The sequence below is a fragment of the Poecilia formosa genome, unplaced genomic scaffold (assembly GCF_000485575.1).
Source record: "Poecilia formosa unplaced genomic scaffold, Poecilia_formosa-5.1.2 Scaffold342, whole genome shotgun sequence".
In the NCBI taxonomy this organism is placed as follows: Eukaryota; Metazoa; Chordata; class Actinopteri; order Cyprinodontiformes; family Poeciliidae; genus Poecilia; species Poecilia formosa.
In genome coordinates, this window is record NW_006800281.1 from 541,811 (window position 1) to 560,648 (window position 18,838).

The 18,838-nt window shown below is 35.8% G+C and overlaps 1 protein-coding gene across 1 annotated transcript in view; it reads right to left on the reverse strand.

The window, feature by feature from the left end:
• LOC103153195 (sphingosine kinase 1) overlaps positions 1-18,838 on the reverse strand; it is a 38,165-nt gene that overhangs the window by 11,054 nt on the left and 8,273 nt on the right. The window contains exon 2 of the mRNA XM_007574013.2: positions 10,125-10,274. Within this exon, the coding sequence (XP_007574075.1) occupies positions 10,125-10,274 (150 nt within the window). The remainder of the gene's footprint in view (positions 1-10,124; positions 10,275-18,838) is intronic.

Consider the following 18,838-nt stretch of genomic DNA (forward strand, 5'->3'; position numbering starts at 1 on the left):
TATATGTATATATATTGTTTTTTTCTGTACAGTGAAACTGGCTGAACAAGGCTTACTCAGCTGCAGCCAGAGGGCTGGAGGTGAAGGCAAACATAAATTTGCAACTGTGTACACACAAATAGAGACACACAGTACCTAACATTGTTGCTTTGCCTGACACTCCAACCCACACAGTCGGGGGATCTTGATGACATCCTGGTTTATTAATATTATGCAGCGTTCTCATGTTTTCCTGATACACAAATCCTTCCTGAAACAGAATGAAACTTCTGCCCTGCCTGTTCCACTGGAAGCAGATAAATATTTTAGCAAAGTGGACAAAGTAGTTGTCCATTATACTATATTTTTAATAGTCATTTATATATTTATAAACTGCCTGAAATAGTAGGTTTTTCTGCATCTCTGGCTACATTCACACAGCAGGTCTTGATGTTCAGTTCAGAGTTTTTGTAGAAATCAGATTTTTTTGTGTGTGTGGTTGTTCATACTACTAATTAAATGTGACCACAATCAGACTGAACGGTTTACGACCTCAAAGCGACTCACGTGCAGAAGAAGACGTCACCCAGCTGCGCACTGTTTACAGAAGTAATAATGGCCACCGTCGAATACGAATCGATTTAAAAGACAGTTTTGTCACGAGATCAGAAAAAGACAAAGGGAACTTATAAAAAAGGAAACACATTGTTTATGTCTGAATTTTCCGCATCAATTCTGCATCTTCTGGTGCAGAATTATGACGAATGTCTTATGTCGATGACTTAAAAGTCAGATAAAGTGGGACATGACCATTCTGACTGACAAATGGATATTTTTGTGGGTGAAAAGATCAGAACTGGGCCGTTAAGACTGTGGTGAAAAAGTCAGATTTGCATCACATTTTGCCTGCTGGTTGTGTTTCACTCAGAAAATGGGAAGTCTTTACAAAAAGTCTACAATTTTGTGTCATTCTCCTAAATAAAAAAGTTAATTCAGGACAAATGGTAACAGATGACTCAACATGTTTCTGAAGTCTTAGTGGACGTTTTTCTTATTTTGTCTTTTTCTTATCACATCTTTGTTCATTGCTAAAATTAGCAGTTTGCTCTTAATTAGCAATTTTGTAAAACATCTCCTGTAACTGTCAGACTGGATTGCCAAGTTAAAACTCCAGTTAGTTGTTCATTAGCTGTGCATTTTGCGTGAAATTTTTAAAAACTACAGGTTTCTATACTTTTTGAGAGGTTGTAAGAAAGTCATCTTGTGACTGCAGCAAGCCGCGTCTTTCTGCTGCTGCTCCATAGAAACTAATGTGACTCGCTGGAAATGGGGAGAAACAAAAACCCACAAACAAACTCCAGCTCATCTCTGTGTCTGCTGCCCAGAGCCTCTCCTGCCATGCTGCTTAACCGTCAGGTTAAACAACACAGGTCCATCAAAGCAAGAACCACGAGTCTGAAAGTATTTTTACCCAAAAGCTATTACCACACTGAGGCCTGCCAGTAAAACACACAGAGAGCAAATGTGCAGCTATAAATCTCTGCAGTGTGTTATATTTTATTATATAGCGGCGACTAGTAAAAGCTACTAGTCGCCACCAGGTCTGGGCAAAATGGCTGAAAAGCATATCAAGCACATCTGTCAATAACAATAATTATTGATCAGGTTTTTTTGTTTGTTTGTTTTAAATATCTGCCAAACTTGTGTTATTTTATCCACAGTTTTTCCCTCCACACTGTTGTTTTATACTTTTAAGCAGTTATGAGGCACAACCTGAAACTGCTACTGCACCAGTTACTCAACAGCATGTTGCTTGGTAACCACAGAGTGAGTGAGTTGCTAGGCAACCAAGGAGAGAGTGAGTTAGGTGGTGCCACCAATGCTGCTTAGCCGAAAACCTCTTACAGGTTTTCTGTTCAACCTATGAGAGATTGAGCAGGAAAGTAATTTTCTGAAAGAATAACATACTCAAAATAGATATTAAGCCAAAGCTGTACAAAAAAATATATAAATTTTGCATTTAAGATAAAAAAACCCATCTTTGTAAAATGTTTAACTCAGAACTCCTGAAGTCCCACAGTTTGAGCTTCACATTGTTGAAATTCTGTAAAAAGAAAAAGATCTCCTGTTAAGCACCTCTTTCTATCCAATCATTAAGCGGTTAATTCAAAAAATAAATAAAATGTTGATGTTACTGTTTTCAGCTGCAGATGCATCTGGTCAAGAAATGATGTTAGACAATAAAATGTTTATTTTCTTATTTCAAAAACTAACTTAATTGTTTGTTCATTTGCATTTTTAATACATTTCTAATATTTGATAAAAAAAAAAGGGTTCAGTGATTAAATGAAAAATCTGCAGAATATGCAAATATTTTAATCCGATTAATTGATTAATCATCTGAATCATAGATAGATTAATTGATTACTAAAATAATCGTTAGTTGCAGCTCTGTAAATGATCGCTCAGAACACGAAAAACACAATGTTAAATTTAGTTTATAAAGAGAAGTTGAATTGAAATCAAGAACAAAAAGTGTTTTGTAACCAACAAAACAGTTCTGCTTCAACTTCACTGACCCGACTCTTCTGTCTGTGTTGCAGGAACAGACTGACGCCCCGCTGCAGGTCCACCGAGACTCCAAAAGGTTGAGCCGAGCGCCGTGCGGAGCTGACAGACACTTCCTGCTCTGATAAATAATCCTCAGCCTAAACAAAATCTCCTAACATGACTTTAAACGTGGGCACTCTGTGGTGAGCCACTGGGAAAAATATCCAAACTGAGGGACATCAAGATATGGCTGAACGCAGAGGTTGTGATTATGACTGTAAGCTGTAATTAGGGCTAAATGACATCCTCCCTCACAAACACTGTTCTCTGTGCAGGCTGCATGGCTTTAAATACATATGTTTAGCTTTTTTATTTAAAGCTGCAGAGGACTTAAGTGAAAAGCAACAGTCAGTTGCAATTTTCTCCCAGAGAATAGAGTGGATTTGATATTTGCTAGTAGGTGAAATGCTGCCACTTTGCATCAAAGTCTGACCCTCTTGGTGTTAATGAAGAAAGCGACGTGTTGCTGCGGTATGAGAGGACAGACACAACAATATGGACCTTTAGGGAAATACTTTCACTCCTCAGAGCAGTTTCAATCTCAAACATTCAGGTTGATCTGAAATATCTGAACTGAAGCATAATTACACTCTACTTGAGATATTTTTGGCTTTACTAAAACAACAAGTTGCATCATTAAAACAGCATCAATTAATTTTAGGGAAGAAATTAGCATAACTATTTTCAGTCTATATGTGGCAGAAATTATCTTAGGAAGAAAAGGCCTTAAATTAGTAATAAAAACATTAAATGTAAGCAGGAATTTATTTTATTTTGAGAGTGATTGATGAACTGCTTGCATAGAATGTTTGAATTTTTTCTGCTGGTTAACATTCCCATTAGAGCTGGGTGATATGGGTTAAAAACTATCTTTTTTCAAACCAGTTTGCTTTCTTTCCTTAGAAAGAAATAACAAATGACAGAAAATATTTTCAAAAACGGGATTTTATTTATTTTTACACTTCTGTTTGGTATTCGGCTCCTCTGAAAAACAGAGAAAAAAGAACATCGAGCTGTTTTTTTTTGACAATAAGTTCATTTTTCTGGTGTTTGTTAAGTCAATCACCAGGCACTGCGCCGTTACCTAGCAATCCTAGCCTGTCACCTAGCAACCCAAGCTGAGCTCAAGCTCCTTTGATTAGCTGGTTTTACTGCTGTATTTGTTGTACAGTGGCTGCTGGAAAAGTAAAGTGTTTTGTTCTTCACTTTCCACCCAGAAACCACTTGCTGCCTTGTTGTTGGTTGTACAGGAGGCTCCACCTCTGCTTTTCAAAGATGTACAGTTGTATAATGGCGCATTTGTTTGCAGCCATTTTCACGTTTGAGTGTAAATGTTGAATTGGGGGCGTGGCCAACAACAGCTCATTTGGATTTAAAGTGAAAAGACGCCTTAAACCAGCTCATTCAGAAAGGAGATTAAAATAGACGGAACTGATCAAACTAAAATCTCATTATTTAAGAATGATTTTTGTGTATTATATAGCCGATAGACCTATACTAACCTGTTCAAGGAAGCATAATAGGTCACCTTTAATGAATAAAATTGATTTATCTCCAGGCCTAGTTTCCATCTTCCACATGGCTGTTTGCTTTCTGTGCCACTGTAAGCTAAAAAAATCTTTTTTACACTAGTGTCTCGTTTGAAACCTGTCAGTGCGGTTCTTCACACTGTTTTAATACAACCGACCCGTCCAGCATCACTCCTGGACCTCCTTCACCTGTAGATCTATAGAACATATACGGTGCGGTTGATGCTAATATCTGCTAAAAGATGGCGGAGACTTGATAAAATGTGAAAAGTTTTGGTATGTTAGTGAAATTCTTTTAACTACAGAGCTGAATTTTCTCCGACTTCTCTCTCCTACATGCAGCCGCCTCTCATATGATGTCCTAATTAATTAATAACCGTTCACCACAGAACAGCTCCTTTATAGACACAGCAAATGAATTAATAATTTAACATCCAACAAAGCTTGCGGTAAATCTGAGCTGATGAATATTAAGTAAACCACAGCTGTTATTTATTCTGAAAGGATCTTGATGAAAAAAAAAGAATATATTTCTGTCTCATTAAGGAAATAAGCTTTAATTTCTTATGCTATTGTCTCTGTAGATAGCTCAGCCCTGTAAAGTTTTACTGTTTTAGTTTATTTTCAGTTATGCAGAGAGAGTCTGCTGTGAAATTTTGAGCTGCTTTTGAGATAAAAATCTGTATTTTGCTATTCTTTAATGAACATTTAATATCTTAAATAAAGATAAAGACAAGTGTTTTGGATAATGGTCAAAAATCAGTACGAAATTAAATTCAATATGTTTAAAGAACAAACAAAACTCTGGCTGTTATTGTTTTAATCCCTCTAATTCATGAATAGGACTCTGTTAATGTTGTTAATGTCACTTTATTTTACTTTTATTCCATTTTTTTTAGTATCTTAGATACACTGTTTGTTAAAGCTCATGCTACAAGCACCATAGCAGAGGTACAGGACTGCTGTTTTATTCACTTTTTCTATGTAATTGTGTGTCTATTCCTCTCAAGTAAATTTAATAAAATAAATAAATAAAATAATGGAAAGTTGGCCACTAAATCGCCAGTCAGTGAATCTCCAAGTTCTCAGTCATGAAAACCTGCAATGAGGAAATAAACGTTGTGTAAAATTAGCATTATGCTACTTCAATAACTGCTGAGCCAACATTTTATTTCCTGGACTTTCTTCCAGGTTTTCTAAAGTTCAGATGAAGTTTTTCTCCCATTTTCAGTTGACACCTTTGTTGTAAAGTTGTCTACAAGAGCTGTCAAAGTTTCAGCAACGCTGCTGCCCTGCTCCAGTGAGACTTCTCCGCTCTGTTTTAACAGGCAGTTTATACATTTTTTAATGGCTTCCTTGCTTAGTTTTTTGATATCTAGGTCATTTCCATGAGCGAAGCCCTGTGTGCTTTTTTTTATGCTTATACAATAATTGTTTTAGCATCACCACATGGGTCGAGGCAGAGACCTCCAACATAGCAGATATGAGCCTTAAACAACCAACGATGATTCGTCCTAACAGCCAGTAGATGCTCATAAACAACAGGATTAAAACCACAGCAGCACAACGATGGGATTTCAGGGGACATGCGTCTCCTCTGATAAATATTTCAAATCCGTATCAAACGCGACTCTGGACCAGAGAGGACTACATGCTTTACTTAATTCTGTCCGACAGATGTCCTAGGAAGTCTGAGTCGCATCAAGAAATGATCTTTATGCATTCAGATACTCCAATAAACACAAATTCAGCAGCACTCTGGGCAGCACCCACAGCTGCCACCGAACCAAGGACCCAATAATGAGCCGATGCTCTTTTGTTATAATCCAAGAGACTCTCAGCCGTGTGCAGAGCCTGGGAAAAACATGAACAGCTACACAGGCAGCGTCACTGCAGAACACAATTATAATGCACATTTCAAGAGGAAATGTGTGTTTCAGCTCAGTCAGCCATCACAGGTCCAGTTCACTAAAAATACTGGGAGAGGCAGGATTACAGCTTCAGTTTGGGTTTAGGCTGGATGGAAAACCATGAGATGGTTCCACTGCAAAAACACAAAATATTACCAAGTATTATTTTACTGTAAAACATTTCAGCCGCATTTAGTCGTGTCTACTATCTGTAGCTGTACTCAAACATTTAGCCTTAAACAGTTTAAGTTTAGTAACCTAAACAATTCAGTTAAAGCACATTTACTCAAATATTTTCTATTTTAAGTTAACAATAACATTTCATTCAGTCAACTGAACTATAATGAATATCCTATTCATTACTTCTAACTTTTTAAAAATGTGTTGATTGAACTCATCTGCACTGAGTCTAACTTTAGGTGGTAAAATTCACTTAAAGAAGATCCAATTCAGGTCAAGTTTCTCAGTTTTATTAAATTAAATTATAACATTCTAGTTGTTATTTTTCAATTATTTATATTTACTGAAATCGCAACAAAACTCATGATGCACTTAAAATTTATTTCTGAGTTTAATTAACTGATAGAAATGAGTGCTGACAATATTTTTGTAAATTTAAGTCATTTCAACTTATTTCTGCTATTAAGATGTAATGATAGGTTTTATAGTTTAGTATCTTGTGCAAATAACACAAAAGTATCTTACAAGTAACTTTTCAGTAAGAAATAGGAGCTTGCTTTTAGTAAATATTTCCTTAATATTGACGAAAAAGTACTATTCACTTACAATATGGGAAAATACTTTGTTGTAAGTTAAATTATCTGTCAGTGGAAGTACTAATTTTTAAATAATTTTTAAACTTAGTTGTTTTTTTTTACACAATGTTTTAATAAAATCTCACAATACTCTATGTTCATTAAGGGAATAGCATTATTAATTCAAGGAGTGAAACTGGGATGCCTGGGCCTTAAAAATCCTTCTAGTATTATAGTTCTCAGTTTTGCCTTTTTTTAATCTTTACTAGCAGTTTAATCTAAATCCAAATTTGCTCTATTCATGTTCAGATTAGTTGCGTATTAAACATCTGTTCTGCAAATATTGTTTATATCTGAAAAAGTGATGCTGCAGAAATAGACATTTCCAAAAGCAAGTGTAAAGGGATTTGTTTGCTGAGAAAGCCTTTTCATGTAATTCAGTTGAAGCGAGATTTGTTCTGGTTCTCAGAGAGGAGAGTTAATTCTGTTGCAGTGAGCCATTAGTCAGCGTCATTTGGGAGAGATTAAGCAAAAAGGATTTATTTTAGAAGATTGACAATTACTGCAGGATCAAATTGTCCCTACTACAGGTCATACTGACTCATAGATGTTTACTTAAGGAAGCATCTATGCCTTCTTTATAATTAACAGCTCAAAAAGAACCTGAATTATTATTTATTTTCTTCATATAAACTTAAAACTACCTCCAGTGATTCTATTGAATCCACTGGTCATCATCTCCTCTACTAAAAAACACAGAAACCAGAGGAAAACAATTACAGCCAATCTGCAGATGAGTTATCAGAGGTGGGGACTTGTCTGAATTTTTAATTTCAGTCACTGTGTGATCTTTCCTTGTGCAATGAAAGATCACATAAAAACTACAGCTGGGACTTTAACAAGTTAATTAATTATGTAGATTTTAACGGGTTAAAATTTTTAACTCGGTTAATCATTTTTTTGTATTTTTAATCCAAAAGTCCCAAGCTGGAACCTTTGTGTTGTGTTTCTGGTACGCCCGTACATCTGGCGCACAAACAACACACAAAGCTGGTTCTCTTGGTCCACTTGGGGTTATTTGTTGCTTCAAAAAAACGATTTGATGGGATGTTGGAAAAGAGAATTGTGTGCAAAAAGGAGTTAGTATACTTGTGAAGCTATTAAAGTCTAAAATTAGCATTTCAATGCTAAACATGTTGCAGAAGCACAGACATCCCCAACGTTCTTGTCAGAATCCGCACTCTGCATTTCTAAAGAAATATTTTTTCTAAAAAAAGTTACATAAATGATCAGTGGCGCCTTAAACATTTGAAAGCTGAATTGGTTTAACAGCAATTTGCACCAATCTGATGGTTGAATTACCTAAATAACAAATTAAAATCAATAAATATCTTTGTTGTTGAGCTCATATGTCTATTTATTCAATAAATTAGCAGCAAAGAGGGTTTCTGAATTGACAATGTTGCTTAATTTGCTGATATGTTGTTTCATTTAAAATGCAAATAATTAATTATGGATCATGCAGTTAACTTGATTAAAAATTTTAATCAAGTCAAACCACTAATAAAAAACTTTTTATGTGTAGAAGGGATTCAGTGTTGGTGTCTGTGTGTTTCTGTACACTCAGTGTATCTAACAGTGTGTAAACATATTTATTATATAACGGCTCTGCATATGGGTTGGCGGCTGCTGATCAGCATAACGATGGTGAATACATGAAAACAGGAAGAGGATTAAGTCTAGATGAGTGCAACACAGATACAGAGAGACGAACGCTGAAGCATAGCTGGAGATTTTTAGTTACTGGTTTTGTATCTTATCATTTGTTTTGTGAAGTTTAGCACTTCTGAAACCTGGACTGATGAAAAATCTCATTTTATCAAGCTTTGATTTTAATCTGTACAACTGACCTTAACCCCTGAATTGTGTTTTCATTACATTCGAGAAAAATAATGATGAATTCAAGAGATTAACCAGTTGAAGAACTTGATTGGCTGGTTGTGGAAAGTGAGCTGGCAACACATGGGAATGGACAATAGGGCATAAGATTTGTAGCTGCTGTCACAACAAGCAAACTGTTATCCGCTAACAATGCTAAAACAGCTTCTGTTGAGCTCTCTTTTTAACAATTTTTACAGAATTTCATCAACTCTGGTTCAAAAACTAAAACACAGAACATAATCAGACCTGATCTGTACAACTTCACGCTGAACAGAGATTCTTGAATAATTTGTAAAGCCTTTATTTTAAAAGCTTTCTTAATATTTTGTTCAAGTCTTGTCTTGTCCTGTGAATCCAGTATTATGAATCATGTTGTCGTGTACGCTGGGGCTTAAGCGATTAATCGGATTAATGATGACAAAGAGATTATTGAAATGATTGTCAACTGACTTAGTAATTGATTAATTGTTAACTGGAAATCGCAACTGAGTCAAAATTTTCTAAAAGAAAAACACATTCAGAGCAAAAACATCTTAAAAAACATCTATATCTGTAAACACATTCTACATAGCTTTAGCTTCACATCATTCAAATTCTGTAAAAATAAGAAAATCTCCTATTGATCGCCTTTTGCTATCCAGTTATTAATCATTAATCAAAAATTAATCAAGAGATCAGCTCAGCACTGCATTGTAGATGCAAGTAGTTGCATCCTTTGCTGCAAATGATCAAGCGTTTTGTAACATTTCCTTATTTAAACAAAGGAATTGAATTATTTATTTTAATCTTTTAATTATTTCCAATATTGTAGAAAAAATGATTAAATTAAATGATTAAATTAAAAATTCACAGAATGTGCCAATTTTTTATTCTGATGATCAGCCATCAGAATAACCAATAAAATAATTGATTACTAAAATAATTGTTAGCTGCAGCCCTTCTGCCCTGAGTATTTCTATCATTCAGTATCTCACATACTCGTTAGTATGAACTGAGATATAAACATGCTATGATAAGGAAGCTGCTTCTTAGTATTTCTATGACTGTGAGTGCATTGTGACCTCATTCTGTCACCCCACCCTCCTTTACAGCTGTTGTAAAATAAAAACAGGGAAAAATATATATAATTTCCCAACAACGAGGCAAAACTCCACTTAGTGTACTGCTGCTTTGTTCTGTTTATCGTTGCATTGGGTTGAAGCAGATCTCTGCTGACAACAACCCCAGGATTCGCAGAGAATCGAGTCTGGCTAAGAAATGTTTTCTCCTGCATTTCACATTCCCTGAAGCTGGGAATGTCTCTGGCTTTTTCAGATGAAAAATCAAAACAAAACGATAGCATTGGCTGTAGCATGGTGTGGAAGCTGGATTGCGAAACTTGAGCCAGCAACTCGACTCACCAGTGATAATGAGTTTATGTATGACTCCCGCCTCATTGAGCATCCGCTGGATGTGGCTGTTATACAAGGTGAGGGCTTGTCCTTTCCCGCTCTGCGGGTTCACAAACAGCAAGATCCGGCAAGGATGGGGCAACGAGTTCAGCAACACATCTGGATAAGAGAGAGAGAAAATCTAATAAATCACAGCCAAGGGGTTCTCCTTCAGGTTCAACGTATATAACAGGATCAGCATCACAACCATGACTCAGCAGGTCAGTAGTGCACACTATATACACACACCTCTCATGATAACAAATTTTGCTGGACGATAAATTGTTCCAGAAATTATTGCCTTAACAATAATATTGTTGTTTTGAGATCATTTTCAAGTAATATAATGGTAATAATAGCATAATAATGCAGGAACGCATTCTCAAATATCAATAAACTATAAATCATAACGAACATTTAACACTGGAGCAGGAATACATTTTAAATATCCAAAAAGAAAGAAAGAAAACAACAAAAACAACAAATAAAATTAATTATAAAGTCTCTACAAACAAAATTGTCCTTCAAAAAATGGGCTAGTTGAGACCAAAACACCAGAATAAAGACTTTAATAATGCAGTTAAATACTTGTCAACTAATTTAATAACCTTTATATCATGAACTGGAGGATACAAACTAAAAAAAAGCCAATTAGTGAAATAACAACCCACTCAGAGCAGTAATTAAGGCCAAACTGTACAAAAAGTATATATATTTAGCATTTAAGATGAAAAACATAATTTTTCTGTAAATATGTTCAAAACTCCTTGAATGGCCTAGTATTAGCTTCACCTGGTTCAAATTCTGTAAAACAAATCTCCAAACATTAACTAGAGGAATCCTTTGTCATTGCGTTTTAGGCAATAAAGTGTTTATATTTTATTTAAAAAAGGAAGTGAATTGTTGTTTTATTTGAATCTATTAATGTATTTCATTAAAGTCTGCAGAATGTGCCATTGTTTAACAGATTAATTGCCAAAATGATTGACAGAATTATCGATTACACAAATAATCGTTACTTGCAACCCTAATATAAATAGATAGATACATATATTTGATCAATCAATCAAGTTTACTTGTATATCACATGTCAGGAATGAGGCAGTTAAAAAAAAAACACAAAAATACAAATTCATAGTCAACTACTGAAACGTTACAAGTGCCATTGCTACAAATCAAAATATTGATTAATCCTTCATTTATTATGGTTCAAAGCAACTCTGAAACTGATATACCTTGAATACCTTTTGTTTTTTATGATAAAAAAATATTAAGTGCATTTAAAGTTTGTATGAGTTAAAATCTAACAAATTAATAGAAATTTATACATTAAAGTAACCATACATATACCCGCATTTTATTTTTGCAATTGTTGTAAATTTCTCATGTAGTTTTGAAAAATCTGGACCCATCTTCATGTGAGGTAATACTTCATGAGACAGGAAAAAGCTGTGAGATGTGAGGCAACAATCAATTTAATGTTCCTCCACAGCAAAGAGACACAAAGGACCGCTGGACACCCTGCTGCACTTTATCTGGGCTCTCATCGCAGTTGCTGAAGTTGCTAAAGGACTCATTTAACAAATTTTATACCAAGAACAAACCACTGCTGTACAGCCTGAATGTACTGTCTGCACCCAGAGGAACCAGAAGAAGCAGTAATTGACGTCCTCTGCAACAGAAACACTTATTCTGTGCTGTGGGCTTCACTGAACAGACGGCAGCTCTGACTACTCAGCACATCATGGTGATAATGGGAACTGTTGGCTCACTAATAATCTGGTGTTGATGCATTTCCTCTGCAACAGTTGATTACATTATCACTTCATGTTGCAAACAGGTTTTTTATTCTTTTACTGCTCTAACTGAATGTAAAACCAATGATCCATCCATATTCAGCTCTGGAGAAAATGAAGAACCCACTGCACTGAATCCCAATAAAAACCTCCTGGTTATTCCACCAAACATTGATCTCTGAACTCTTCCTGAGTTAAAACATTAGTATTCTTGTTTCTAAGTGAATATGAACTTATTTTCTTTGGATTATTTCAGGTCTGAAAGCACTTAATCTTTTTTGTTATTTTGACCATTTCTCATTTTCTGCAAATAAATACTAAATTTTTGCTTGGAATTTCAGAGGCATGTTGTCAGTAGTTCATAGAATAAAAGAACAACGTTTATTTTACTCAAACATAAACCTATAAAGATTTAAATGTGCCAAAATTTGATGTGATTTAATGTGAGAATTGATGTGATTGTAATTCAAATGAATGTGTGATTGAATGGACATTATTATTTTTATTTTTTAGTTTTTGGCAAATGGCCTTGAGATGACGTTTGTTGTGAATATAAATATGTAATGTAAATGTACTGAATTGAATTGAATGAATAAAATACATTGAAACACTTAAAGTGTATGAAAGTTATGAAACATGAAAGCAAATGAAAAATAATGTGATGGTGCAGCGAAGGTTGTTGAAAAGTCCAAGTGAATTCCTGTAAGAATCCAAAAATCAACCTTTTTATAAAACTGAGACTCGTCCTTCACTTCCTTATTACTACGTCTTTTTCTGCAATCATTTGAAACTATCTTGTAGTGCATTCAGAGATAAAAAGAAAAATGTACACACACACATACATGCACAACCACACACACACACACACACACATCCGACTCAATCATGCAGTAAGTTTCATGTCAGAGAGAGAAACAAAAATCTGCAGTGGTATTCCTCGTGGACAGCGTTCTGTCTTTGTTCTGCACTCGACTGAAAAGCCGTCATAAGAAGTCTGACAGCTGATAAATGAGACACAATGGAGGCGCAGCAGCTCCAGTTACAAACCAGTTTCCATGAATACACAGTGCTGCAGGTTGCAGCTCAAGAATGCAGAGAAACAGGTGAAAGAAAAATGTGTCCACACTAAGACAATATCATGTTTGCATTTATCTTATAGTGGATAAGCAAATGTTCCATCTGCAAACATAGAAAAAGTTTTCATATTTAAAAAAATTTATTAAAAAATTTACACATCCACAACTGCAGTATGAATCTGAATTTATGTTAACTAGTCAAAAATTTAAAACCATAATTAGTTTAATGAGTCAAACTAAAGACTTTTTTTAATAAGATAAATGTAATGGTTCTTTTCCATCTTCAAAATATCCCCAATACTACCTGAGTTTTCTGAACTTCACCAAGATTGGAAATATTGGAAAGTTTAGTCAAAAATGAGAAAATGAGGCAGGCATCTCTCACAGGTTAATTTTGGTCAAATTTGTAAATAAGCCAAATATTAAATAACCCTCAGTAGGCAATATAAATATTTTTACTGGCATTAGAACAATCAAACCTTTCTCATAACTGCATGTTTCCATTGGTATTTTGATTATTTCAAGGTGTCAAATTGCGAAGATAAATTGTTTTGCAAAAAGAAGATTGTTTTTCCGTGTGTTTTGTCTAGTTTGTAATAGAATTATGTTAGAACAATTGAAATAAGTAAAAACTAACTTTCAAGGAGCTTTTCAGAAACATATAAGAGCTTGCTTTAAGTGAATAATTTCTTAATATTAATAAAGAAATACTAGTACCACTGACAGAAACTGACAGATGTTTTCTGTTACGACATGTGAGTAAAAACATGCTGGAGTTCCAACTGTGTTGCTAGGTAACAGGCTGAGCTTCCCTGAGGTTGCTAGGTAATGAGCAGTGCCTGCTAATTTGTGACGTTACATTCCGAAGGTTTTTGAAACGGCTCATTTTCCTAACATCAAAAAACAATAAGTAATCGCTAAAAACCAGCCGGGTGGTTTTATTAAGCGCTGGGACTGTTTTTAAAAGCAGCAGAAACCCAAATGAAAGTACAAAAACGCGCAAAATGTGTATTTTGCATTATACATCCCCTTTAAAAAATCCTGACTGGACACCTCTGGGAAATGCACAGAGATGCCCTCGTGAATCAGCTGGCATGGCAGCTGGTGGAACGCCCTGACCTTTGTGTGGAGTGGTGTGTGTGTAATCATGTACACAACAGCCCTGTTTGACTAAACTGTCATGTCACTTCCTGTGTGCCAGCCCTTCCCTTCTCAGAACATTCCAGTCAGCTCGTTTCCAAACTCGGGGTTTTCCTCCTTCAACATCTGTGCTGCAGTGGCATCATGGCAGCCGGCCAGGGCAGAACATATATCTAATTAAGGATTGGACCGGAAACTTATTTAAAACCTCTACCCAATACAGCCTTATAAACCAAGTAAAAGTTATATTTTGGTGGGCAGGCTGTCATGACAGCAGATAATGTGTGTGGTGTGTTTTGTTAGGGCTGGGTGTGGAGTCTAATGTTAACTGATGTATATCTGTCTACACACTAATTTTGTGGTTAAAAACTTCAGGAGAAATGCACAGTTTTTTAAAAAAAATAAAAGTCATTTTATTGTGTGTCTTGGATGAAGAAATGAACAGATTCAGAAGTGAATTGCTGTCCTTACAAACTGCAGCAGAGAAACAGAAGATGACAAATAACAGCCACAAAGCAGCACTCTGCATCTCAACTATGTTTACTTGATCTGTGATTACAGGCGTCTCAATCTGCTCCTTTCCAGGCGACGGCATGGGAACTGTCCCAGATCTTAATGGAAAGACACCGCCTGAGGTACTTGCAACAGGAAATAACAGCCTAAATGAAAGGGAACCCCGTACCAGGTTTTTGGGTGCTGAGAATACATGAGTTTTTAGGTTTTGTGGGAAAGCACCATTCTGTTAGGAAATGTCACTTCCTCCTCTTTTTTTCTTCTTTGTAAAATATAAGGGTCCTTTTTTTACGACCAAATACTAAGAACTAAAAGATTTCTTTGTTTCTATTCTCAGCAGAATATGGTCATAATATAAGCAGAATAGTGTCTAGACTCTAGAGCAGTGGTTCTTAACCTTTTTTGAGGTACCGAACCCACCAGTTTCATATGCGCATTCACTGAACCCTTCTGTAGTGATAAATAAAATATTATTTTTTTTCTCCAAATTCAAGACATAGGGGTGACCCAACTAGACTCTAGATCACTAAGTCTTCTTAAAAGGTAGAGTCTCTGAGAACAGCTCTTCAAAATATAGTCAGTGTTTTCAGCAAAGTTGAGCTGTCTGTCCAGGAACAACCCAAGGTATTTAAAATTTGCCACAGTTTCAACAGGTTGGCCATTGAAAGAAACTGGAATCACTTTAAGGTCTTGTTTAGATCATTTAATTAGCTCTACATTCTTAAGAGAAAGAAAAATTCATAATAAATAAAGACTTTGCGGTATTCTGATTTAGTAATATAATTATATTAGTTGTGTTACCACCCCCACGCCACTAGAGGCAGTACCAACCCCGAAAAGATGGGACTAAGGATCAGATTTAGAAGTACACCGAAAGCTACAGAATTTGGTAAAAACTGTGAGCTTTGCTGAAGTAATTAAATACACAAGTTCAAATCCATGTTGAGAGTGGAGCTCCTTCAATCAGTGCTCCTCCGCAGCACTGATTGGCTCAGCAATGTAACGTGATCCTCTCCAGCAAGTGATGGGAAAGCGGGGCGTCATCACGACTTTACACAAGTGTGTCTTTACCTCCGCGGCAGAGGCTCCGCCGAACCCCTGAGACCGACTCACCGAACCCCTGGGGTTCGATCGAACCCAGGTTAAGAACCACTGCTCTAGAGTTACTAGAAGGAAAATGTAGAATTACGAGAATAAAAAAGCTTTGATAGAGTTATTAAAAGGGACTTATTATGCTAATCTTTTGTACTTCCCTTTGTGACTCAGTTGCTTCTAAAAACAACCCAAGCACTTAAAAAAACCCACCCATCTTTTTATCAATAAGTTTGTATTTTTTGGTGTCATTGAAAATTAGCCATTTCAAAGACCTCCTGATTGTTGAATCACATTCACGTGGGCACTGTGTCGTTACCTAGCAACCATAGCCAAGCCCCGCCCCGTTACCTAGCAACCATAGCCAAGCCCAGCACCGTTGCCTAGCAACCATAGCCAAGCCCAGCACCGTTGCCTATCAACCCAAGCAGAATTCCATCAGTTAGTTTATAAATGTATGCGCTGTACAATAGCCGCTGGAAAAGACAGCAACAGACTGGTTGTGCTTTTCAAAGATATATGGTTGGATATCTTTGAAATGTTTCCTCTTACTGATCAAATGTCAACTTTTGAATTTGAAGAAAGTTGCAAAAAGTTTTCTAAAAAAAATGTTCTCACTAGATTTTCTGGCATTTAGTAAATACAGATTATTTTGGTATTTCTAACTAAACTAAAACAGGAGAAGTTTGGGTTAATTTAAATTCAGACATTGAGAAAAAAAATTGTGCATCTGTCTTTTCATTCAGTGTATCTAGCTGTCTGGTTCCCAGCAACAACATATGATAAACACATCTGTCAGCTCTACTGACATCTCTATCTTTACCAGCAGTGAGGCAAACTGAAGTATGTGTGTCTGACTATAAAATGATGTTCAAAACCTGATAAAAGCCGTTTTAAAACTTGCCAAGATGTCAACCTGCTGAGCTGAGCTCACCTTGCTCCGATCTTGCCAGAACAATTTTGCAATTTAGATGGAGCTGTCACACTCTGTCGAGGTTTAGTTTTGCAGCAGATGTAAAGAGAGAAAAAAAGGAGCAGGGATGCATTTTGCTCCATATGTAGGTGTTTAGGATGATTTGATCGTAACTTCAGGCCCGTCAGGAAGTGAGGATTTAAGGCAGGAGTTTGACAGCTGTGACAGATTCCACCTGATAAATGAGCTGTAGAAGAACCGTAAACCACTGGAGACATGGCATAGATTATCACTGGTAGTCAAATAAGATCCAATAATACCACCAATAAAAACTTTTTATAGGGAACAACACACTGAGGCTGCTTGTTAAAGACACACAGCGTAACCCATTGGCAAATGGCTGATTTTTAGAAGCAGAAAACACTGAACAAGCCTCAGAAAACTTTCTGCTCTCAATACTGCTAGATTCAAAACCAGCAAGCTAAAGCTGCCAGGTTGTAGCTCAAACTAATACATTAACAGGATGCCTCGTCTTCATTAACGACCAAATGGTGAAGCATCACTTCTGCCAAGGAGGCAGGGTGTTAAATAGTCAAACATTGTATATAATGTCGGTGAAGTTTCTGCCCCTTGCCCAGCTGTGAAAGCTAAGCTAAGCTCAGATACACTCCAGATGGGACAGAATCCAGTTTCAGCATTTAAGGGATTAGTGGATTATCATGTATTACCAAACACTCTTACCCTTATCAGGCTTTTTACTCGTTTATACCTAAATAATTACTGAAGCAAAACAGCTAGAAATATACTCAAGCATATAAGGAATCACTGAGAAATGCAAGCAGTCACTGCAAGCATGAATATTTTAATCATTTTAGAATATAATAAAATAGAATAGGATATAAAAAGCCTGTATTGTGTACTCTGTTTACATCAGGAAGGGAAAGCTCCTCAAGAAGATTTTTGCTGAGTTGGAACCACAAAGGGTGTGGAAGGAGGAGGACGCAGTGGTTTGGCGTCTGTAGATCTATATTAAGGAATAAAGAGAACTTACGGGACGTGAGTTTAAAAATGAAACGCATTGTGAATCTGGCAGTTGTTTCTGTAAGAGCCAAAGTTTACTTTTGAACAAAGATGTGTGCTTTGAGAGACAAAGGAAGGACTGGAAAATAGATTGGACATAAAAGCTGAGTCTGACACGGTGGATTTATGTTCATAGTGTGTACTTTAAGTGTTGAGCCGCAGAAAGATGAGAAACAGAAGACATGAACTTACAAAAATGCTAATTTAATACTATGTTATTTTAAATCATACAAAGAGGTTGTTAAAATGGCAAATTAAAATTTTTATTCTTTAGAGCTGTTTAATTTTTTTTTCACACCTTTTTAGTTTTCTTAGGACATTTTCTGCATTTTTTGTAATTTCCAGAAATCTTCTTGCCGTTTTCCATTTTTCTGAAGGAAAACATAAATGCTAAAAGGATTCATTTTAATCAAAACATATTCAGAAAACCTGAATTTTAGTGCTCTATTTTCAGGAGAATTTCGTGATCAGATCTATAAATGATCCAAACATAAAAATGTTCCAAACAAACAGATGTTGTTTCTAACCACAGCAAACCAACTAAGTGAAAAAAACACTCAATTTAGGTGTTACTAACATCTAGTTATAAAGAAAAAACTAAATAAATATGAAATACAAAATATTTTTAAAATAGCAGGAATAAGTTGTCACATCTGGTGATTGACAGAGTGGTTAGCTAATCTGGATCAGACACATTGCTCAAATCCTGTGTCAGATCTTTCAAATATTTCCTAAGGCTGTGTTTGTGGTAGACAGCTAAAATGTATGTGTCACTTCTGCTTTTGCCTAACCAGGATCTAATTTCCACTTGTACCACACACACTGCTCAATAAGTTTAGATATGACTAGACAGAAAATATATGTGAGCTGCCATTCTAAGACAAATCATAACTATCTGAAACCTTTGGGCCAAGTCCTGCATTTTGAAAGACAGTGTCACCAAACTACTGTTGTAATTAGCAAACAGAAATAATTTTGGTAATTCTAACAGACTTAAAACAAGAGAAGTTTGGTCTAATTTAATTGTAAAAAGAGCTGTGTGTGCTGGTTTCTATACGTTCATTGGTGATTCAA